At 32.4% G+C, this 24,873-nt stretch overlaps 1 protein-coding gene across 1 annotated transcript in view; it reads right to left on the bottom strand.

Annotated features, from left to right (window-relative positions):
* The window catches only part of LOC129235020 (potassium voltage-gated channel protein Shaw-like), a 114,684-nt gene extending 91,974 nt beyond the window's left edge, over positions 1-22,710 (bottom strand). The window contains exon 1 of the mRNA XM_054868758.1: positions 22,426-22,710. Coding sequence (XP_054724733.1) covers positions 22,426-22,710 — 285 coding nt within the window. The remainder of the gene's footprint in view (positions 1-22,425) is intronic.
* Between the last annotated feature and the right edge of the window lie 2,163 nt (positions 22,711-24,873).

Genomic DNA, 24,873 nt, shown 5'->3' with positions numbered 1-24,873 from the left:
TTAAGATAATTAAGTTCCACTTTGAGAAGTTCCGACGAAGAAAAAATATTAACTGCGCGATAAACAAAAGAATTGAAAGCAGAATATTTTTGATTTGGAGGATGAGACGATAGTCTATGAGGAGGTAAAGAAACAGCAAAAGGTTTGCGATAAACAGTAGTTTCAAAACCAATTTCAGTACGAGAAACAAGTACATCAAGAAATGAAATGCAATTATTCCGTTCTTTCTCACAAGAAAACTGAATATGAGGATCAATGGAGTTTAAAATAGATAAAACCTCATCACTCTCAAACTGATTCTGGTTCATTAGAACAAAACAATCATCAACATACCGAACATAAAATTGAAACTGCAGTTTTTGGAACCCTCGACGGGAACGTTCGTAAATAAAGAGTTAACATCAAAAGAAGCCATAAAAGAATCATTTGGAACGAAACTGTGAATTTTTTTAACAAACTCAACAGAATTTTTAATAGTAAATAAATTGTGACTCCTAAGGGGAGAAAACACAGAGACTAAATATTTTGCAAGTTTGTACGAAGCCGTACCAATATTGGAAACAATCGGCCTGAAAGGAATACCAGCTTTATGCACCTTAGGTAAAGCATAAAATCTAGCACAATTAGCAATAGATGGAACAACAGAGCGTTTAACATTTGAAGGAATAAACTTAACAGACTTGACAGCAGATGAAATAGTTTTTAACTCTTTATCACTAGGATCTTTAGAAATTTCAGCATATGGCCCAGAAGAAATCAAATCACTAGTTTTATCAACATAAGATGATTTGTCAAGAACAACAATTTGGCTACCCTTGTCAGCTTTGGTAACAACCAGATCAAAATTCGAAACTAAGTCTTTAACAGAACGGCTAACAGTATTAGCAAATACAGGTTTAGAAATTTTCGAGTTAAAGTCAATATTAGAAGCTATAAGATGCCGAATCGAATCTTTTTGAGAGGAAGTTAAGGCACTAAATTTAAAAGCTTTCTCAACAGGAGCAATAAGCTTTGAAAAAGAAAGATTAACACTCACAGCAAAATTATCATTACATTTTAGAGCCTCAACAACATTCTTATTAACAACAGGTAAATTATCAAGAGGAACGACATGAGAAGATTTACAAAGCATAGCTAATTTCTTTTTCAAAACAATTTGATGTTTATCAGAGGAACGAAGGGTTCTAGACCAAGAATTTCTGTTAATAATGTTAAAGTTGGGAATGGAATTAGAAACCGAAAGATGTAAATCATAAAGTTCACGTTCAATAAACGATAAATGTTTCCTAGTTTCCTGGATCGAAGCTCTGAGTAAAGCCAATTTCGACCGAAAGATTACTTTGTCAATTTTGACAGAACGTGGTAAATTACATTTCAAAGAAATAAACTTCGGAATAATTTTCTTGCGCCTACACTCTTGAAGAAATTTTAAATGGTTCAAAAAATGAAATTTCTTAATCCGAAGATTGGCAATCCTATTGATTTGAGATATAATCAAAAGCAAAAACAAAACCGAATGAGAATAAACAACATCAAACAATAACAGAATGTTTCTTTCATGAAGAAGGAAAATAAATTCTTCACTAAGGTTATTGGTTTAAGCGTTTTTGCAAAACTTATTATTAAACGTTTTTTGATCTATATGCAAATTATATTATCATACAAAAACTTGCACTAAGGTTAAACAGAATTTTAACACAAAATGGGGGAGGAGGAGGAAATTGCGTCAGAATTTAGGTGGGAAAAATTTCTAATCACTTTATGCTGAAAATTTCAATTAAACCCTGAAAAGTTTTAAAAAATTCATTTTTGTTTTCAATTTTTCCGAAGTGGAAATTTACTACTTCGGAAAAAAGTTTTTTTTTCCATTTTTTTTGTGGAAATTTTCCGTTTTTTTTCCGACTGTTTTCATCTCTACCCAAAACAAAAGTAAACATTTTCAAAGTGAACCCTTAAATTATCAGAGATGCAGTATACTCACTATAAAATGGTGCTTTCAAAAAAATCCGCTTTAAAAGATTCCCCTCAAGACCTAGCTTCCTGTTTAATATTATTCTTGTTGTATTCTGAGAGAGAAAGAAGATCGAACTTAACATGTAGAGATTCTCTGAGGAGTCTACATTCGGATGGTTTGAAATAAAAGTGGAGATTTTTCCTTCGTATCTGTACTGTCTCAATCGGTTAAGGGCTGAATATAGAAGATTCAATGCCAATCAGAAAACTAAACCGTGGATTTTGTTTTTTGAACTTTCTGCGATGTGCTAAATGATTTTAGAAGACTATCTATTCAAAAACTTATTTCAAAATTATTGTTTTGTAATAAAGCGTTTCAAGCGAAAGAGCAGAATGCATTAATAGAACAGAGAAATAACCGAGAAATATAGCACAAGATTGTCCGAGTTCTGCTTTAATCGTTACTTTTTCGAGCGCAAAGAAGGTAAGTGACTTCAATGAAAATGATCATGTGTAGCACATCAAACAGTAAGATACTTCTGGTAAATCTTGAAGCTTGCAGTTTCAGTAAAGTTTAATTAATATTTTTCAGTCGATTTCCAGAAAAGATTTTGGGCGTGCATCATTAAGTACGTGTTTAACAGCCACGTGGTTTTTTTTTGGTTGGGAAAAATTAACATTAAAAATCTTCTAATATGAAAACCGAAGCAAACAACTCTCATCTCATGCAGAAAATTCCAAGCTTTGGAATGACACTTGACATACTACTTTAATATCTACATATAATACTTCCTTCCTATATTAGTAAATTTTCGTAAAAAATGAGCACTAAATTTAAATCGAAAAAAGAACCAATCGAATTTTAGAAAAAATCTTCTAGATGCACATTTTCATTCTACAAATGAATTTTGTACACAATTTCATAAAAAACGACCGGATGCTTTCGACCCTAGGCGTGTCACAGACAGACACACTTCCAGTTATCTACGCATCCACATATCCAGACATTCAAACTTTGAGCTTTTATAATTAGTAGAGAATGCATTTCAAAAAGCTCAATACATTCTAAGGTGAAAAATTGTTCTTTTGAATAATGGCTATAGGCAGTAATTTATGTGTGTGTGAGTGTGGATTATTAATTAATTAGTTTAGTATAAAGATGTCAATTGGAGAAGCAGGTGTGCTTAGTTTTCTGCAACATAAAACTTAATACTTTTCAAGTAAATAAAATTTAATTAAAAAAAACAGTCATATAAATACTGCGATATACTTCTGATTGTAACTGAAAGTAATTTAAAACTTTATAATTCTAAAATATTTTGCGAAAATATTTTGAGGAAAATATAGCGTACTAAATGTATGAACACAAATACACAAATTTTCCTTCAAACAAAAGATGAATAAATTTTGTTCCAAGAAAATGAAAAGTTAAATAAAATGTCCAAAGAAAAAGTAAGAGAAAGCGATGTTTCTCACATAATATTTGTTTGTCAAATACTCTAGCAACGAAAATTATTCCTCAATTAATAAAAATGCCAAAAAATTAAAAAAGAACAACAAACAAGGACAATAATTTTAGATGTATGTTCTCATATGAATGAAATGTCAATGATTTTATTGAATATTCAAATCTGCTTTCTCTCCTTTTAACTAGAAAAATAGGCATACACAAATTCACTCCTATTAATTACAAGACAACCTGAGATTTTTTCAATTAGCAATACTTATATTCACTACCCAAGACTTCAAAAACGTATTTATACCCGAATACGAAATAGAAAATTAAATTCAATCTTTTTTCCCATTAGTTTGATTTATTGAATTTTCACAAGGGAAAAAAAATCCTTTAATTTTGAAATTTATCGTCGCTAAAGAGAATCGGAGATAAGATTTTTTCTACCAAATTCTAAGAGGTATTCTTTTAAAGTCGCTCAAATCCTTTAATTTCTTTTCATTCCCTCTCGCTTTTTCAATATCATAAATATATTTATAGCACACATCCGAAATATTTCAAATATTTCAGCAAAACATAACGAAAACCAAAAATAATTAGTTTAATTCTGAGATACTTTAAAAGGAAGGTTATCACATTTACTCGGTATGGATTTTAATTAATTCTTTTCTTTATTACGTTCCTCTTCGCTGTGAATATTTTCCCCCTTTTTTTTGTAGGGAGTTTTAAACTGCGTTTGACAAATTAATAAGATTGCGTTGGAATATTTTCTATAACATGGGTAATTTTCTTAACTATATTTAAATGAGAAATATTATTTGCATGATCAAAACGCTGTTGAACTAACACGCAAGGAGGTTATTATTAAACTTAGGCCATAAACAGCATCTGCGCAAAAGAACAGCTAAATGGGTAAGCAGAGTGTCACTAAATTCGTTGATGGATGATTTTCTTGCATAACGTTGTGGCGCTTACCGATAAATCACATGATATGAGAGAGAATCAAAAGAACATTGTATCGACAGTTTTTTCTTATCGATGAACCTTGAAGTTATGATCAAAATAATATTAGTTAAAAACAATTGTTTTCCATTTCTAATTAGCTTAGAATTTTCCAAAAAATTTTGTTTCGTGTAAAAACATCTAGGCTTCAAATAGCATGAAAAATAAAGCTGTGCAAATGATTTTTTTTTGTCTCCATACTAGTGAATTATCGTTTTTTGTAATTAAAATTTAAAAAGAAAGAATAAAATCGATTATAAGTCAAGGTGTATGTGTATGTGTATGTTCCCTATACAAATCCACAGTATACAGTGGCTCCCAAAAATGTTCGTACACCTACGACTTTCAATGAAATAGGCCCCTATGCATTGGTTTAGAATTAATATTTCGGAATAGGTATTTAATTATAAGATATATAATCTATTTTTAACAAAATTACACGAAATTTTTTTAAAAAACATTAAAACTTAATTTTTTAAAAATCAAAAACCAAAAAGTGTCGGAAATTTTATCTCACAAAAGTCTTCGTACACTTTGAAAAAATGTCAAAAAATTAGTAGATAATCTAATTTTTTATAAAATTATTATTTAGTAGAGAATCATGGAGTATCAACAACAGCTTTTAAACGTCTGGGAATAGATTTCATTGTTTTTTCTTTCTTTTTTTCTGCGATTTCTGAGTAAGTATTCAGCCGCACTTCGAGTATTACTGTTTCTAGTTCGCTTTTCGTTTCAATGGTGTATTTTCGTAATCTAGCCACCAGATGTTTCCAAATATGTTCCATTAAGTTTAAATCTGGCAACTGAGGAGATATTTCTAAGTTTAAGGACAATTTTTGAGGCTCCAACCGCAAACGTGTACTTCTTATCGTTACTTTGATAAAAAACAAAGTTGTTTCCAATTACCAAATTTTGGGCTGATAATTTGAAATTGTTTTTTAAAATATTTAAATGAACAGCATGATTCATTATTTCATCAAAAAATTCAAAATTTCTAAGTCCTGTTACAGTTATGCACCCTCACCCAAGAACACCTCACCGTCCTGATTAACGGATCCAGCTAAGTTCCTAAGATTAAATTCTTCATTTTTTCTTCTATTAACAATTATGCAACAATTTCAACCCAAAATATTGAATTTATTTTCCTCCATAAGTACGACTTTGTTCCAAAACGTTTTGAGCTTATTTATCATTTATTTTACGACGGAAAGCGTGAGCTTAGTGTTTTTCGCATGAACAAGAAAATTTCTGCGGGAAGAAGTCCCCTTTAATGAAACTAACCAGAGAACTTGGCGAACAATTTTAGGTGAAAATTAAACGTAAAATGTTTCATTCAACTATGCAGAAACTTTTTCAGCACTCAAATGCGTATTTTTCATAATTTTTTTAACTGTAAACCTCCGATCACGCTTTGTTAACTTTGCTAGTTGACCTTTTCTTACCTTGTTTTCGATCCGATTCTTGTCTTAAAAGCATTTTATCAAGCACTTCACTACAGAATGGTATAAATTAACTAATTTAGGAACATTTCAAACCAATTTGTGGCTACTGTGAGGGAAAAAAACAAATTTCGAATCGTGTTTGTTGTTTTCTACGCATACCAGCCATTTAAAAATAATAAGCAGAATATTAGGGAATGAATAAACAAAAAATTAAAGCCAAATGACTTTTAAGGGTAAATACAATGCAAAAATAATAAGAAACGACATATGATAATTTTAATCATGAATTTATTCGAAAATATTTCAGTGTACGATGACTTTTGTGGCGTATTTTTTCTCTGTCTCTTCGTTTTTTGACAAATTTAAAAATTAAAATCTGGCAATATTTTGAAAAACACTACTGGGTTTTATTCAGAATGGCATAGGAATGATGCGAAAAAAAAATTGGACTTCATATTCGTATTCAGTTTTGCGTTATTTTGGTTTTACTACAAAATCTCAAGGTGTACGAACACTTTTGGGAGCCACTGTATATGTCGTATCTCGACCAAATTTGGCAGGGAAGTACTTGAGCATCCGAGAAGGAACGAGAACGTAGGGGTTTTTCCAACGGCAAAAAAGAATTTTATTTTTTATTTTTCGTTTGAATTTTATTTATATGGCCCAAAAATGGTATTAAATGGCTCTTTCTACCCGTAATAATTATCCGATCAGTTTGAGTTTGGCGCCATTCGAAAGCACGCGAAAAACACTCATAGAGTTCCTTCATTTCCTTCGAATTTCAAAAAAATAATAATAAATAAATAAATAAAGTCTGTAAATCACGGGGGAAAAATTAAAAACCCTAAGCCTAATGGAACAGAAATTTTAAAGCGGAACATTATCGTTTACGCGATCTCTTTTTAAATTAGCGTGAATAAAGTTTCAGAAGGTTGCCACTTTTTTTCTCGACTGCGACGAAATAATTTTTTTTTTTTTTTTTGTTTTAAGTTTCTTTCTTTTTTTTTTTTTTTTTTTTTTTGTACCGCCAGCGGAAGATAATTAGGAAAGTTGCGTTTCATTTGTTGGGGAATTTTTGATTTGACGTTTTCTTTCTTTAAGAACGACTGTTTGGACGGAAAACTATGCAGTTTTTTTTAAAACCTGATTGGTCAACATGCGTCACTTGACATAACTTTTATTTTCAAGGTAGATCGTGCAAAGCCGGGCAATACAGCTAGTCTATATAAATAAAACAGAGAATATATGTGTTTGTGTGTGTATGTTCCCCGTACAAATCTACAGTTTACGTCAGATCTATACCAAATTTGGCAGAAGGCACTTGGGCACCCGAGAAGGAACGTAGGGGGTTTTCGAACGCCAAAAAAGTACCGAACCGTTCGAATTTTAACTTTCCGAAATAATTTTCCGATTTCTTTGATTCAGGTCCCATTTGAAAGCCCACGAAAAACACCCATAGAGTTCCTTCATTTCCTTTGAATTTCAAAAAAAAAAAAAAAAAAAAAAAAAAAAAAACAAAGGCTGTATCATCACCGGGAAAAAATTAAAACGCACTGCTAAGCCTAATGGAACAGAAATTTTAAATTGGAGTAGTATCGTTGGCGCGATCTCATTTTAAATTAGCGTTCAGAAGGTTGCCACTTTTTTTTTCTCGGTTCTGATTAAATAAAATTGGTTTCTGTTTTGAGGTAAAATTTTCCTTTTTGATTACTACTTGGCAATTTATCTTCTTTCTTTTTTTTTATAGGGTTTTAGTCGTTTTTATAGAGGGTTGCGTTTAATTCACACATTCGGGAATTTTGGATTTGCCGTTTTTTTTCTTTAAGAATGACTATTTGGGCGGGAACTTCACAGTATTTTATTTTTCTCTAATGGAAGCCTGATTGTTGAACATGCGTCACTTGACGAAACTTTTATTTTCGAGGTAAACCACGCAAAGCTGGGCAGTGCAACTAGTACCAAATAAAAAAAATCCCTTTGACCTTTTAACGATATCCAATGATGATTTTGCATGCACTAAAGAGGAGGCAAAGCATGAATACTGTTAAGTGGAATCACTATTAATACAAAAGCAAATGTTTTTTTAAGTGCAATTACTATTTTTTTTAAAACTTCAGTTAGAATTTAGTATATAATAATTACTAGCTGCGTTGTCCGGCTTTGCCCGGTCTACCTTGAAAATAAAAATTGTGTCAAGTGACGTATATTCAACAATTAAGCTTAAATAAATAAATTTAAAAAAAAAACATCATGCAAAATACCCCTCCCAAACAATGACGACATATATTAAAATACTTTTTAGAAATTAAATCGAGAAAGATGGATTTAAAAAGCGTAACCATAGAAAAACAAAATAAAATAAATTTAAAGAACTAAAATGCAAAAGAAAATGGTTATCAATTTGAATGGAAATTAGATTTTTTGAAATTGATTTAAAAAGGCATGTAAATTTTTTCCCTTTCGAGATAGAAGCTTAGTTTTTTGACCGTAGGTCGAGATGGATCTGGAGTAAAAAATATCGCTTTCATATTCGTGGTCTCTAGCAACATAGTTTGTTCTTTAGCTAGGGGCTTGAATTGAGTTGAGTCTAAGATTTTCCGTTAAAATCGAAACCCTTAAAGTTTGTGAATAAGAAAGAAGAAACATACGAATCGAAAAAACGTAACTCTGGCAACGCAAAATAAACCATCAGTAATTTTAACGGAGATCATATTATTCGAACTTGGATTTTTTACGGCTTGTAACTATTTTTCCTTTGGAGATAGAAGCTCAATTTTTCGACCATAGGTCTAGTTACAGAACTGGAGTAAAAAAATTAGCCCTTTACAATGGTGTCAAAAAGAAAACTGCGGGACAATTCCTTCACTTTTTATTGATAGATTTAATAAAAAAAACTAAAAATCGAGCTAAAGAAGCAAATAACTCCCGCCGTAATTAAGTTGGAGCATTGAAACAAATTGCGTAGAACGCGGAAAATTTTACCCTTTCCAACAATATGTAATATTAATACGTGCAAGTAATTTTTTACCCCCCATATTTGGGAATTTATGGGAAAATTGGGCCTATGAATTGAAATTAAAAAAGAACTACTCATCAATTTTTTTTCGAACTGGTCTGCAAACCTTTCCGATGCTAAAATAAAAATAAAAAAAAAAACAGTGAAAATCGGCCGGGTAGTTCTCAAGTTTTGCGCGTTTAAACAAACAGACGCTTTCTGGATACTTGATTGTATACTATGTAGAGAATAATTCATAATGATCATTAAATAATAAAAAAAAATAATGCTATAAAATCAAAACGAAACTTAGATGATTATAAAAACTAACAATAACTGAAAAAGGTAATTGTGAAATAAAAAAATTTCAATTATTTTTAACCTAGTTAACTTCTTTCTGGAAATAGTTTCGATAAAAACGAAAGTTTTTTTGGTTTCGAAAGTATCATAAAACAGCTTGAAGTAACTCGTTCAATCAAAGTTTTGAAGTTAAAATTTTAATAAGATGACTGATATGTATTTTATTTTTGCAAATATAACCAATGTAGCTCTTTATAGATCAAAGTCTTAAACTCTTCAATCAGGTTATCATCTAGGTTGTCGAAAACTTCATTTATTTTTTGACATGTACGTCAAAAAGCTCGTTTCACACATCTATGTATAGCTGTAAACGGTAAAAGGGCCATGTCGTCCGACAATTGATAATATTCAACTTAATCAGAATTTCAATAACACGATGAAATTAAATTTCTGTTGCTAGGATGAATCCGATGTCGTTTAAATAAAGTTACTTACTCCTGAAGAGACAGAGTTGAAGGTCGCACATAGGCAATAAATGTCAAATTTAAACCCACAATTCATTTTGACATTTTCTGTGACATTAGCTCGAAAATGACTAACTTAAAGCGGCACTCGAATTTTATTTTACTGATACTTTAAGCCAGTAAATAAAGTTCAAGGGAAGGCCGCAAGTTACGTGTAAACTTTGAGTGTCCTTCATGGATCCCTGGAGTTTCACAGAACACAATTTAAGAAATGCTAGTGTAGGTAATGTTTCTTGTATTTACGGATCTCTTGATTAAAAGTACATTGCTTTTTCTATTCATAAAATGAATAATGAAAATAAAGTAAAAAGGTAGTCCACTGTGCCCCGGTCTCCCCAATATTAATAAATGCAGATTGCTCCTCGTGGTACGCATCTTATCATTGCCAACTGTTATCTTTTTCATTCTCATACAATGCTGAGCATTTATCCTCGTCGAAGGTTTCGATTAAATTCTAAAGCAATGAAAAAAACATTAAATGGATTTCTGTGTGCTTGAACAATTTTGTGAATAATGAAGCAGGCATAGTGAGAGATTTTTTTTTGTAAGTAGGTGAGTCACTGGTGAATATTGTTCATAAGGTTGGCCAATTTCAAAAAAATAAATTAATTTTATCTTTAACACACAACAGTGGTACTAACTTGTGAATCATGTATCTATATTTTCATTGCAAATGGCTAAATGTGAAGTGGGAACCACTTCACATTCAGCGCGATTCAGGATCGTTGATCAGTCGCTATTACATGGTTTGATTTTTCTTTTTCTCTTTTGAGAAAGAGTTCTAACTTTCAGTCAAGAATATATTTAAATTTACATGTATTTATGCTGTAAGGGCTTTGAGCTGTGATAGATTTCTTGAAAAATTACCTCTTTTTCTTTAATCACATTCACTCTAACTCTAATAAATTAAACAGATTAATTATTTTGCGTCCTGAAAATGGCAACCATATGCATAGTCCCCAGGGTGTTTACCTTGAAAGTGATGTACATTCATATGTTCATTGAAACCTAACACTTAAATTTAGAAAAAAAGAAGAAGGAAAAAAAAACACTTTTACGCACTTTGGACTTTTTATGCTTTTAAAAATAAGCTCAAAAGTAAGGATGTTGAACTTATAGAGCGAGGGAAAACAGTACCACGTAGGAAGATATGCATTTCCATTCTGTAGTGGCAGTTGTCCACACAGAAAAAAAAACCCCACTAGTAGAGTGAAGAAGCATTGACATGTGCATAAGATCCACCGAGGATTAACCCAATGCAGGAAAGACAGCACACTTGGGAAAAAAGCCCCCCCACCATAAAGGGGGCTTTTTAACCTTTTTTTCTTTGGGTTAAGATCAGAATCCTCTCGAGATAAACTTTTCCGCCGAACCCTCTGAAGGAGAAAACGAAAAAAAGTAAAAAAAAAAAAGCAATAAAACATGATTTCATCTCAAGAGAAGTATTTACTTTAACTTTAATAGTTTTCTGCAGGTTATTTTTATGTAAAGCATTAAAACTGCAGTATTATTCACCAAGTTTGCTGTACAGTTTCGTAAAATTTTCTGGTAAAAATATGCGTAATATTCTGATTCTTAAATTACGATTTATGGGTGATAATCCCAAAACCTGACATTTCCTAATCACATTTTTTTTTTAAATAAAAATGCTGAAAAAAATCTGAAAAAATGATACTTCCTCTTCGTTAGGAACTTATCAAGAGAAACTAATAACTTATTAAGAGAACTCATTTTAACTATGTTACACCCTCAAAAGAGAGGTTCAAATTTTCATGCAGCAAGGGACTAACAAGCAGCAGCAGGAGAGTTACAAAATGAATTTCTTAACGGAATGTAACAGTAAGAAATAAATAAAGTAAAAAGTATGGTTATTAAATGAAAAAACAAAATTTATGTAAACCTCCCTTAACGGACACCCCCAATTTCTTCTAGTACAAGTCCCACATAGGTTTTTCCATAATTTTCACTCTGAATAGCTTTCACTTCAAATAACTTACATTCATTTCAACGAAAAAAAAAATCGATTGCTGCTTTAAAACTTTCTTCAAGTTAGCCATACACAGTATGATAAAATTTACAAAAAAAAAAGTTACCTTCTCCTTACTTGCGAATTGTTTTATAGTTCAGGAAATACAAACATAAAACGAAAAGGGAATCAGCGATATTAAAAACATATAATTACTTTAAATTTAAAGCAACTACGAAATTTATAGCAATTGCACTAACCTATTCGAACAACGTTTAGATAACCAAATGTCTAATCAATAAATCTCTTTTGAAACGATTCGTCTGAACAAAAAAAAAAAATAGAATTATCAAACTGATACATTTTTTATTTATCGTTTGCCAAATTTAACTTTTTTTTTCAACCAATCTTATTTTCCAACTAATGTATTTGAAATAAATCCTTCTATTCTACGGGATGCATCACCAGTGCTGAGAAATAATGCTCAGAGAGTGATGTCTTTAGGACAGGAGTATGACATTTTTTAAGGACAGGAGTATGATATTTTGCATACAATTTGACTGTTGCGTAATCCCAAGATTATAATTAAGGAAACTAATGTTATTTTTGGATTCTAACCTCTTAATTCAACTACACCTTATGATTAGAATTATTATTATTTTTTAAATTTAACACAGAAATTTTGTCGAAAAAAATGACAGCAAAAATATTACATACTTATTTTTAAGCTTCGAAGTTTTAGTAAGAACAGCAGACAAATCCTATGAACTTATTACTCAAGGAATCTAACAAAATGATGATAATAAACAGTGTTGTAGCACAGCAAATCAAAAATTCCCTTTTTTAATCTGTAATAATTGAACTCAATCCTAGGACAGGAGAATGACATTAAACCTGGGGACAAAGTTTAAAACGATGTACCTTGATGATTTAATTAATAAAATTTATTTAAAGAAACCTTTTAACCTTAAAGTATACTTTTTACACGAGAAATTTTACACCTTAAAGTATACTTTATTTTGTACTACAAATTGAATGTTGATGAAAAAAATTTAAAATAATTTTAAGTCCATTTGAAAAGCGGATGGACAAACGGATGGAAAAATGGACACGCCAAAAGTGTAACTTTCTGGTTATTTAAAGTTTTTGTAGAAAAAACTAAATTATTTATTGTTTTAATAAGAGTACAATAACATCAGATAAGTTATTTCTAACTATTAAAAAATGAAAACATTTTCTGAGCTAAACAATTTTTGTGTTAGGCTACTAGGATATTAATATTTTTAGGATTTTGGAGAATCACTCTTATACAATTATGTCAAAAGATATACAAGGTGTCAGAAAAGTCTGACACATTTTCAAAATTCATAGAAAAGCACCAAATTGTTGTATGAATAAGCTTTTTGAGACATACCACTTTATAAGTTCAAGAATATTTTTTTGACAGCATAAAAAAAGTGGAATTATTAGTAATCGCTGAATTGTCGCAATAAGAAAAACAAACGTCATGTGAGGTGTTTATCAAACAGAGAGCAATGCCTTTTGTTTCTATAGTTTAACCCAGAAGAACACACGCTTTCTGGGCGAATGTTAGGACGTTTTGAGCGGAAGAAAAAAAAAAAAAAGCCCTGCAAATAAACCATCATCACATGTTATCACAGTCTTTAATGCCGGTTATAAAAGGCATTTATTGTCATAATTATTAGTCATGAGTCCGAGGTCGATAACCATCGCTTTCATTGAACGAACTCTTTTTTTAAACCGATTTAGGAGATAATTAAGAGTATTGGGTGTGTTCTGGATGAAGGAATAATTGCATAAGCGATAATACTATTGTACTTGATAGAAACATGTTAAATATTTTATATTTGGTAAAGGTTAGGGAGCATGAGATAAAGATGTACGTTTTCATAGAACTATCTGGGTTTTTCGATTCAAAATTAGAGCAAGAAAACTTTCATTCTCAAGTCCGTTAAATTAAAAAAAAAAGTATCTATGTGCCTGTGATGTTTTGAAACTTTGACTATCTGAAGCATGAAACTTTTACGTACACCATTTTAGGGTTTATACTGAAATTTTTTACATGCTTGAACGATAAAATTATATACAACAATTTAAAATTGTCGAACAATTGTGCAAACACTCGTTTTGGGCACACCTTCTTCAAAAAAAAAAAAAAAAATGAACGTACGGATGTAAATAGACCGTCAAAAGGTATTTCTGTTGGGCTTTTGGCGTCGTCAATTTTCAATCCCAATCCGATTCGATATCCATTAGGCAAACCGGGGTCTGACAAAAACCGAGGGTATCCTAATGCAGTGTTTCTCAACCAATGTGCCTCGGCAGACTGGCGTGCCACAACAAGAACCTTGGTGTGCCATGGTAATTTCAAAGCTTTAGAAAAAGGAAAGAGATCAGATATCATGTTAGAAGTTCAATTAATTTGCCAAATTACATTGAAAACTGCATACCAACGGTGAAACATTTGTTTCACCACTGTGTAAAGAAGTCGTAAGGGGAACGATAGGTTCCAATGAAATAAATAAAGTGGTCAAAGTGCCAATTCCAGACGAAACTGCACAAGCACTTGCAATGATGGAGCAATGCAAATTATGGGTAAATGTCAAAGGCTGAGTGCGAAAAATCCAAATCCGAGGCAATCAGTTTCCTCCATCATGAACCTCTCCTGGGGCACAACATGACAGATGAGCTGAAGTCAGCCATGGTTCAAGCCGTAAAAATCGTCTACATACAATTAAGGACTTCATTGTACTTTCTGAAGAGGTGGGGTTATATTCCCACTTCCTGTTTCTTCACACGTAGTTTCGCAGGCTATTAAGAAGCAAGGTTCAGTCAAGAACTTTTGAGTTAAGAGACAAGGTACACATTTCTGATGTTTCTCAACGAAACGAAACATACCAGTTAGTTTCACGACAAATACTGTCTGAGAAAATAGCATACGTAGATGATATTTTTGAGAATCTTATTCAATTGAATCGAGGAATTCAAGGACGCTGTGAGCTTGTGTTTACATGTATCGACTACCTAAATGGGTTTAAAATTAAAAACTCAGCTGTGGAGAAAGGAGTTAGATCGTGGCTCACTGGACGTGTTCAAACGGAATAGCTACACACAATCTGAAAGAAAAGCTATTGAATGGGGTATCAGAACATCTGGCCATGATTCAAAACGCGTTTGAAACAATTCTTAAAGTTGACTGGCATAGAACACTATGACTGGGTCCGAGATCCGTTGACGCATCAGCAAGGAACTTTCTTTCAAGGCTTGAGAAAAATGTATAGACCTCACAGGAGCGACTGATCCTAAAAACTGGGGTTCAGCAAAGTGCTTTTGGACCATTGAGAAGAGATAAAATGGCGAGAGTGAAGACTTTCTTTCTTGAAACAAGGACCCCAAGTCACGTGATAGATTTTAAAGCAAAGCATCGGAAGAAATCAGGTTTCTTTCGCTAGTTTCATGCAAACATGTCAACCATCCGTCGTTGTTGAGTCACGTGACTTGTAGTCTTAGCCTCAGCTTTTGCTCAGTCAATGATTGGACATGCTCCCTCTATTTACTAATTCATGCCCTAAGTTTTGGACACATATTGCCTGTTAGTAAAAATGGGTACCTAAAAATCTTTGATCACACTATTCATGAGCTGTTACTGTTACCATTTTAAAGCATATATATTTTTGACATGAGATTTTTTGCATTGGTAGTTTTCAAGAACAACGAAATATCTTGCCTAGATCCTCGACCTCGATTTAAAAATTTAGTGTAGCTCTTCCCAACAAAGAGTTGAATAAAAAGCGCCGCTGTCCTTCATGGCACGTAAAAGTGTCTGAGTTGTCTTAAGTGAAAGTTGGGGGCTTTCTGACCGTAATAAGCATTAAAAATCATGATGAACTCTAATTTAATTACTGAAGAAACTGAAACTTTTAAAATATTTAAAAAGGTTAAATAAAGGTTAAAGGTTTTTTCTCCTCCTTGCTTTGACCAGTGGATGATGAAAACATCGTCCATATTGACATATAAAATTTGGTCCAGTGTGCTGCAAGTAGCAAGCCAACCATCTAAGTGTGCCGTAAGGTCAAAAAGGTTGAGAAGCACTGTCCTAATGAATAGGGCATCCTACGCTGAACTTGGAGTTATGCTTTGCTACATAGTAACATATACACTTATTTATGATTCTACTGATATTTAATACTCAGTTTTTATGAATTCCGATACAAATGAATAAATAGGTATTAACGACTGTTTATTGAAGTAAATCATTACAACAAACGCATATTTAATGAATTGAAGAGTAATTCCCTTTTCTTACCATGATTTACAAATCGAGCAAAACTTTTAGCCAGTAAAATCTAAGCACTAAAAGATATTTTTTCTGTGCTGTCTTTTAATATTACTTTGATTTTCATTCGTCTAGGATTAAAAAATAAATTAAACTAAACTGAAAAAACTGTATTTAAGACGTTTTTAAGAGTTACTCATAATTGCCCAATTCATTTTTAACAAATTATTCTGCAAATTCTCACAAAGACATAAAATGTGCTTTAACAAATACTTGATGAGTTTTCTGGTTCTAGTTAATAAAGCAACTGGATTTCTTTTACAGTTGTGCTCTTTACTACAGGAAAAAGATTTGAATAAAAGTCAATTCAATGGAACAGAAAAAAAAATTATTGCTAATTTAGTTAGCATTTAAAGATGAAATAAAAAATAGTTATTTATGCCAAGGAATATAACTTAATTATGATAATTCATTCAATTCTTTTTGGAATCATCGGGAGAAAAGCATTATCATTCATGCAAGGGCGCGCCAAAACGCAATTTAATATTTGAAAAGTCGCCAAGTATTTTATGAGTATGGAAATAAAATTCGATAGGAAAAAAATTTTAAACTCGTTAGTTGGGTATTGGTATTAAAGTGCCAAGACGTGATGTGCTTAGCAAATTCATGATTAAATGTTTATTTTTATCTCATATGAAGCTTCAAGAAACAGTATGTGTTCTGGGAAGTTTTTAAGTGCTTAACTATATAAGACGAAAACTTTCTTTTACCACTTATACTACCCGCGAAGTAAGAATAATTTTGCTCTTAATACAGAATTTTCGGTGACTACAACTAAATTTTTCTCATTAAAATACGAGAGCATTTACTGAAGAATTTTGAAGTGCTCATGCTAAGTAGGGGAGAGTCGCAAAGAATGGGACATGGGGTTGATTAGCCACTACGATGTTCCTTAAAGGAACTTTAAAAATATGTATTTTTGATATCAATTGATAGCAATATTTATTAGTAGAAATATTCCGCTTGTGTGATGCGTTAACGGTCTGGATCCAGTTCAATCATTGAATGCAAAAATTTTTTAAAGCTATTAATTTTCCCTGCAAATACATTGTTATGAAAATTAGAATGCAACAATATAAATATTATTCATGTAAGCAATAAAGAGATACCTTTGTGCCGAAGAATGACAGGAAGTATCCTTATTAGTGCTAAACAGCGTTGGATGTCTCCTGACAATATTCATGTGTTTTAGTTAATGAGAAAAATGATTGAGATACTTATTTTACCTGTTTTATTATTATTGTTTAACCAAGCTAGTGTGGAGTATATGGACAGCTCAACATATTGTATACATATCCGTAACATAATTCTCAGAAACATTAGAGTTTTTTAAGCTGAACTTTTCATCAAAGAGTATAAAAAGTATTAATATCTTAAACGTCGTTGTGCTTAAGATCTCTGCTAGCCAATCATTTCGATTTTTTCAAGGGAGGGGGGGAGAGGGTAAGGGGGTGCTATACACTCAATGTAAGTTGTCACTTCGAAAAAAAAAATAAAAATTAAGAAAGTGGCTTTAAAAGTTTTCCAAAATTTTAACGTGAGGTCTCAACATATTTTAATTTATATTTACTTTCTTATCTACTCCTTTCAGACTGCTTTTTCCAGTTATTTATGCTGAACCTAAATTGCGTAGAAAAAGATAGCGATCTTTTAAACCTTCCTTTTTAGCCATTTATGTTTGGCGCATTAGCCTAATGTAAATCAATGACTTCGACACATTTTTATCTAATCTTATGTCTGAAAGCCCTAAAAGTTTTCTCAAAATTACACTTAGATTGTTAGAAATTTCTTTCAATTACTCTTCTGCTTATCAGAGTGTTTCAAACAGTTTTCGATAGTGTACTAAACATAGTGCTTTATTTTTTGTTTACCTTGTTCATTCAAGCAAAAAAAAAAAAAAAAAAAAAAACGAATAGTTCTGAATTATCATAAATTATTAAATGCAAACCTCAGCATCATATCTTGTGAATGGTTCTTTTTAAATCTGATAGGTATTTCAGTGAACTTATTATCAAAAAAAAAAAAAAAAAAAAAAAATCCACTGTTAATCTGCTTTCTTCTGCACTTAACAATTGGGAAATGGAATTGCAAAGGAAAAAAAAACCTTGGCATCAAATATGTCATGTAACTCGATTGTTAGTTTGGCAATATTGATGATAATTAGTGCTGTTTCCTAGAACTTCATGTTAAATTACTGCAGAGATTTTTCTGTCAATAATCTCTGTAAAACTGTCTTTTCTGCATTGTTTTGTAGCACCCTGGGAATTGCAAGGTTGCAGTATTAAACTCTTGCTAAAAATTATTATTTCTGTCCACCACAGTTGATAATTATTATGTAAATCGTCATTAAGGTGCATTATAGCTCATAGCAGTATCATGCATCATATTTTTTACTATCTGTTCATGTTTTAGCAATTATTCTTTTAAAGTTTGCTACTCTCGTATAGATAGTCATGCTCTGTTTATTTTTCAACCAACAACGTTATATTCTACGAACAAATATGTTGTTCTTACATTCTGGGTATTTTAATATTGATGTGTCGTTAAATTGAACAGGTATTTTCGATTTGGTATCATTTTTAGTAACTTTATTTTGGCGCCAAATGCATGAAGTAACCGCCAGGTGTTGCTTAGGTCGGGGTTATTTTGCGATTTTTAAAATCTAAGACATGATTCTTTCTAGAAGAGAAGAATCTTTCTAGAAAATTCACATCCGAAAGTATAAAAAACCTTCAGTGATTTTGAGCTGTGAGTTGTGAGTTGACTGTAAATGAGTGAATACTACTGTTTTTTTAGCTGTTTTTGCCACTGCATTTGATCTTATTTTAGACGTTAAATATACGTGATTGTATTTATGGTACGGTGTTTAGTGAGATTTGATGTTTTAATGCATGTTTTATCAACTGTTTGATATAATTTTCAAATATTTCTTATAAAAATTGCTGTTTTATGATAAGAAGAAATCATTTGTCAAGCGTACCTAAACTTGAGGCGAAATCGTAACAATAGTTATGAGTGTGCATAGCGGCTTTGGAATCTAAATATAGAAACGAAATTTTATTTAACTACAACAAAGCGTTTAACTACAAAGTGAAGCAAAAGACGAATTGTCTGATTACAATGAGCTATGCAACATCAAAGCTGCTGCATAGTAGTCCTTAGATCAGGGGTTTTCAAACTTTTAGACATAGCGAACCCTACTTTAGACTAAGTATTTTGGCAATCCCCCAAAGTTTTAATTCTGTCTAAATCCTAACACAATAACTAAAAACTATACAAATGGTTAAGTTTTATATTTAGAAACATAAGTAATTTGCAAAATACACATGAATTTTTGCTTCTTGAATTATCTATACTAATATTATAGAGAGAAGAACGGATTTTTTTGCATGTTTATATGTTCAGGGTAATCTCCGGAACCATTGCAACTATTTGAAAAATTCGTTCACTATATCACTTAGTGAGTGACATAGGCTAGTACATGTATTTATACTTCTTTTTAAAACCAATAGTTTGTCTTCCCTACCAGTTTATGTTTCGTACTGTTGTATTCTTATATACGTTAAAAGCATCTCCGATTGTCCAGCACTATCAATGAAAGTAAGATAGAAAGGTCTCTTCGAACTGAATGTTGAGGGAAGTAAACACGAGAAAGAAAAATGTATTTGATGTCAGCGTGAAAATTGCAAAAACCTTCACTTGAGTTAAAAGCTGTAGAGGATAAGGCATAGCATTCTATTAGCCTTTGACATTGCACACCGATTAGAGTTACAGAATGTTTATGCTTCAAAAATTATTTAAACTAATTATAATTGAGATTCACTTCCGGGAAACAAATAATTTTTGAATTCAACTTGTACAGATAGACGATATCATTCTTTTCCCCAAAGTTGAAATTTTGCATGCATTTCTATCTTTTCTTTAAAGACTTTTATTCGTACTAAAATCGAAATTAAAAACATATGCTAATGAACTCACTAAAGTACATTTATTTAAGAAAAATCTTAAATCAAAAAGTAATTACACATCGTTACCGTACATTCAAAGTTAAGAGTTAATACAAAGACTTACAAAGAACATTCGATAGGAAAGAATTTGACAAAGAAGAGGAAAAAATAAATAAAAATTATTTGGAGGAATATACTTGCAGGTGACTTTCTTCTAACTCTTCCTGTGGTACCCTAGAGAAACACGTGCAGATATACTTCATGCCTGATTAAAGTCGTCTCCTTTCAGGAGCTCTGTGTAACAGTCTTAATAACAGAGTTAAGAGCTCATTAAAGAAAAGAAAGCATTTCTCCAGTCCTTTAGTACAAGTTAGTAACGGGAATATACCTTTAAAAAAATATTATCAAAAAAAAAAAAAAAAAAAACATCAGTTTGGAAATACTCTGAAATCTTCAAATTTAGATCCTCAATGTTTAACTAAAATCTTTCTCAGAAAAACTACACGTGGATGTGCGCGAGGGCTATAGGTTTCGCCAACAACATTTTGCCTATTCACATAAATTCCTGAATTCCCTATTCAAGACTCAACTTCATTCTTTTCAAATTAAAGGCGGTATTCCAATAATTTTATTGCTAAGCTGTAATTTGCAATATAATTGAACCTCAATTATAATTACTACTAAATAATATGATTTTGAGAATAATTCTTACTCAACCTGCAACAGGGCAGTTGGCTCATATACCTCGCATTCCCATGGTCCCTGCATATTTCCTTTTCCAATTTCAGTGATTACAATTTTCAGTGAAAATTTCCTATGTATATTCATCACCATAATTGCCATCATCAAACCTTAAATTCAAACGTACAACTAAAAGTAGTACAACGTTACATACGGGAAATTTGCATTGTTCAGTAGGAATTATATTGTTTCGGAAATGAAAGGAACCAATTTGTTTTAAAACCGCATAAAAACGACACAAAAAATGTTGTATGCCATGATATTTTAAAATAAAAATTTCAAGCATAATAGTTATTTAAGATGGATAGTTTTTTTTAACCCGAACTAGGTCGGGGCTGGCTTCTGGTTTTATAATAAAAGACATTAGTAGACTTTACTGATCTCATAATCTTGCAGTAGTTTTACGACAGTTTTGGACTTATTTTTGTGCTTTTTTGTGTATTTGCTGTGTTTTTATTATGAACACAGCAATAAATTAATTTTCTTTAAACTTTTCTTTCACATCTCGTGACCCTCTGGACAAATCACGAGAACATCTTGGGGGTCGTGACCACCGTTTGAGATATCCTGCACTAGATCAATGCTTTTGAAATGACTAATTTTAATATGCTTTCGTTTGACCATAAGATGTTCTTGCACATACACCAGGGACTTTTTCAAAGAGTGAAAATACCCCTGTACGTATTTGAGAGGAATAAAATTTATTTAATAGGAGTAAAATATGCAAAAGCAGTAAATACAACAGGGATCAATTCCATTAAAAAGTAAGTTTCTTAACATGAGATAGACTGTAGCAGGAGACGAGCAAATGTGTATGCTATTTCAATTTTTGATTTAACATTTAATGAACATTTTACCTAAAAAATATTAAAAAGAGATCATTTAAATTTTCCAGTTACCTATTTTTACATCTTCCTCAATTCCATATATTTATTTAAAATACTCATGAAATACGTTTTTAGAAACGTTAAAAGTATTTGACCACACCTATCTTGCATGTATGCATGTCAGTCGAACTCCTCGAGAGCAAATCTGTACCTCAGAGCCAGATTCACGCAAGTCCAAAACTTCCGTTTATTAGTGCATTGTATGTGGGTTGTAGAAGTCTATTCCACATCGAGCCATGGGAACGTAATTCTTAGAAAAAAATCCTTTTCAATGTTTTATCATGGTTAAAAAAGCGAAAGTATCATCCTTTGAATGCGCCAGAAAAAGTTTCCCCTCTCTCCTTGTAAAACTATCATAATGTGACTTACGTCCTTTTGGCTCTGAGGTACAGAAATTTTAACCGATCCAGGAACCGTCAGATTCGTTATTTTTTCGGTGAACCTCTTCAGTCCAGTCTCACCTTTGTATGACTTAAATTATAGGAAGTATCAATAAAAACGTCAATTCTCAGCGACGTTTCATGTGAGAGAAAATCACGGAACGCTGCTTCTGGCATTTTGCCAACAACTTTTCTTTGCTTCGATTGAAAAGCAAACTGGGTATAACGACAGAAAAGTAATATAATTATTCTTGGTTCGAGCGAAAGGGGATTAAGTTAGATGCGCGTCGTGTCGAAAAAGGGGATTAATTAATTAAACAGCTGCTGAATCAACGCCCGTCTCAGGCGGTTAATAATGGCGGTTAGTGTATTATTAATTTGCGACAAATGAATGATAAAATTCCATGCCAATTTACTGCGCCCTTCTCAGGGAAGCAGCTGCTTGACAAGGTATTCGACTCCCCTCAAATGTTCTCACCTGGTTGGAATCGAGTCCCCAGAACTCCAGCTCCTCTTCGAAGAGCGGGCCGCAGACGTCGGTGGGGTAGTGGAGCTTGCCCGTCCGGTAGTAGTTGAGGATCTGCCCGAAGACCCCCGGGTGCCGGTCGAAGAAGTACTCGTTCAGGACGGGGTCGTAGTTGGCCAGCGCCTCGGTCAGCCTGGAGAGCCGCGTTGCCGGGATCTTCTTGAGGGTCGCCTTGTATGTTTCGTGCCGGATGCCGCCCACGTTCAGCACGACGCGGTTCTCTGCGTCCAAGTTCATGCCGGAAGCAGACGCATCCCGACGGCAGCATGTACCGCCGACTCAGGACGGACGCCTCAAGCCAGCAGCAGCAGCAGCCTAAGGAATGAATAGAACAGCAGTCAGTGCCACAGAGAAGGAAACCAGATCATTAGCTTAGGAAAAAGCTGAGGCGAAGATCCCAAGTCACGTGATTCAAGTGCGACGGACACATTATGAGTGAAACTAATAAATGAAATTTGACTTCAACAAGTTTGATTTATTTTTAATGCTATCGCGTGATTTAAGATCTTTGCTTCAAGTATAAAAGTTTTTACTCTTTCCAATTTTTAGTCTTCTCAGCGGGCAGTGCAACTTATTTTAAAGAGAGGCGTCCACAATGTCACGCTTTGAGTGGATGGGAGGTTCGTGAAATTGTGACATTGGGAGGGGGGAATGGAAGTATGCCATCACGCATTTTTTGAAACAACATGCTGATGAAAAAGAGCTTGATATATGAAAGGGTAGGGGGTAAGATGAAGTGGAGCACTTAGTTACAGAGTGGGAGGAGGGTCAATTTGTCGAAAAAAAGTGTGACATTATTTATGGTCACACACAGCCTCAAGGACACGTCTTATTTTTGCATACAAAACGATTCATCAGTAACATGTGTCAAGACAACTCCTATTTGTGTAAAGGATAGACCAACCAGTGAATGAACAGATGAATTTTTTAAAAAGAAAATTTCGAAAGTATTTTCTCAGATGAACTGGCAGTAATAGCTTCCTTCTACACATTTCGAAAAATAATCCAACTGGAATATTGTTTGTCTACTGTTTGATGGTGTTTATTTTCTGGGTTGATGCACGTTTTCTGATATCAACTCCCTAAAACACCTGACGCAGAACCGAAGAATTTCGCTTTACTTACACATATCAATAAAAATGTTTTTACTGCTGTGCAATATGCTATAGGTTAGGAAGACGTTTTGAATTTTTGAAAATTAAATAGCTTTTAAGTATTCATTCACTGATGGGTGAGAATGATTCCAAACTGTTCATAATCTGCATATACGTCAGGCACGTAATAGCAAGCAAGAATCAAAAAGGACATATGAGACAGTGAGAAACAAATGGATCAAAATAGCAAAATTAAAAATTTGAAAACACCAGCTCGAAAGGTAGGCGAACCTCTCCTGTTTTTTTCGGCAAGGTATATCACTAGTAGTCCTGGTAGGTGCTGCTGCACACTATGATTTAAAAAAAAAAACTTTTTAATGAAAGCCTACCTAAGACCAGAACTTTAAATGTCTTTTACTCCAAACTTGAAAATGTTCTCATACATCCCTTTGCTTCTCACTGTCTCAAATGGTCGCAAACCGATTTTGTTACGTTAACTATCACAGTACTCGAGTTTCAAATTCTTTTAAAAGTCATTTGCATTGATAAAAAATTGATTTAAAAGCAACACGTGCCTGTTTTACACAAAAAGGAAACGAGTATTTCTTGCAAAAATGATTCCACATTCATTTATTTTTACTGTTAGGTTTCATGTTTACGTTATTCCAACTGTCAAGTTTTCGATAGAAAAATGTATGATATTCAAGCACAGTGCATCAGTATGCAAGCGTATAGCTTTGATTAAACTGAATTACAACAAAACTGCCATCATTATAAAATTTTAAAATAGAATAGGTAAATATATTTTTAAACAGAGAAAGAGGGAGAGAGGTAACTGCATATATATTGAAAGGTTAAGTTTTTTAATTTACATGAAAAATAAATCATTAAATAGATCAGACAGATAGAAAGAGACAAAATGACAAAATGAGAGCAGAATGAGTTTTGCGTTTTTAATTGTAACTAAAAAGATACAAAAGATTAAGAAAAAAAGTAAACTGCAACTCAGTGAAAATTAATACCTATCTAGTAAAGATAATCCATCTGAATTTAATTTTACATTAGCTTTTTTTTTTCCAAATTTCTCTCATTACGATACAAAAAATTTAATTTAAAATCTCGTTTGAAAGTGAAAAAAGCGTGAAGACTCTGACGGTGTCATGAGCTAAAGGCTGCTGGATTGAATCCAGGATGCTGCGAAAATAAAATAAAACACAGAAATGGTTGATTGAAATTCCCTGCTGCAATTTTTAAACGAAATACTTCATGGCGTGGATATATTCATCTTCATAAAATACTAGAAGTG

Source organism: Uloborus diversus, chromosome 1, assembly GCF_026930045.1.
Source record: "Uloborus diversus isolate 005 chromosome 1, Udiv.v.3.1, whole genome shotgun sequence".
NCBI lineage: Eukaryota > Metazoa > Arthropoda > Arachnida > Araneae > Uloboridae > Uloborus > Uloborus diversus.
The sequence above is the reverse complement of the archived record's forward strand: the minus strand, read 5'-3'. Positions and strand labels throughout refer to the sequence as shown.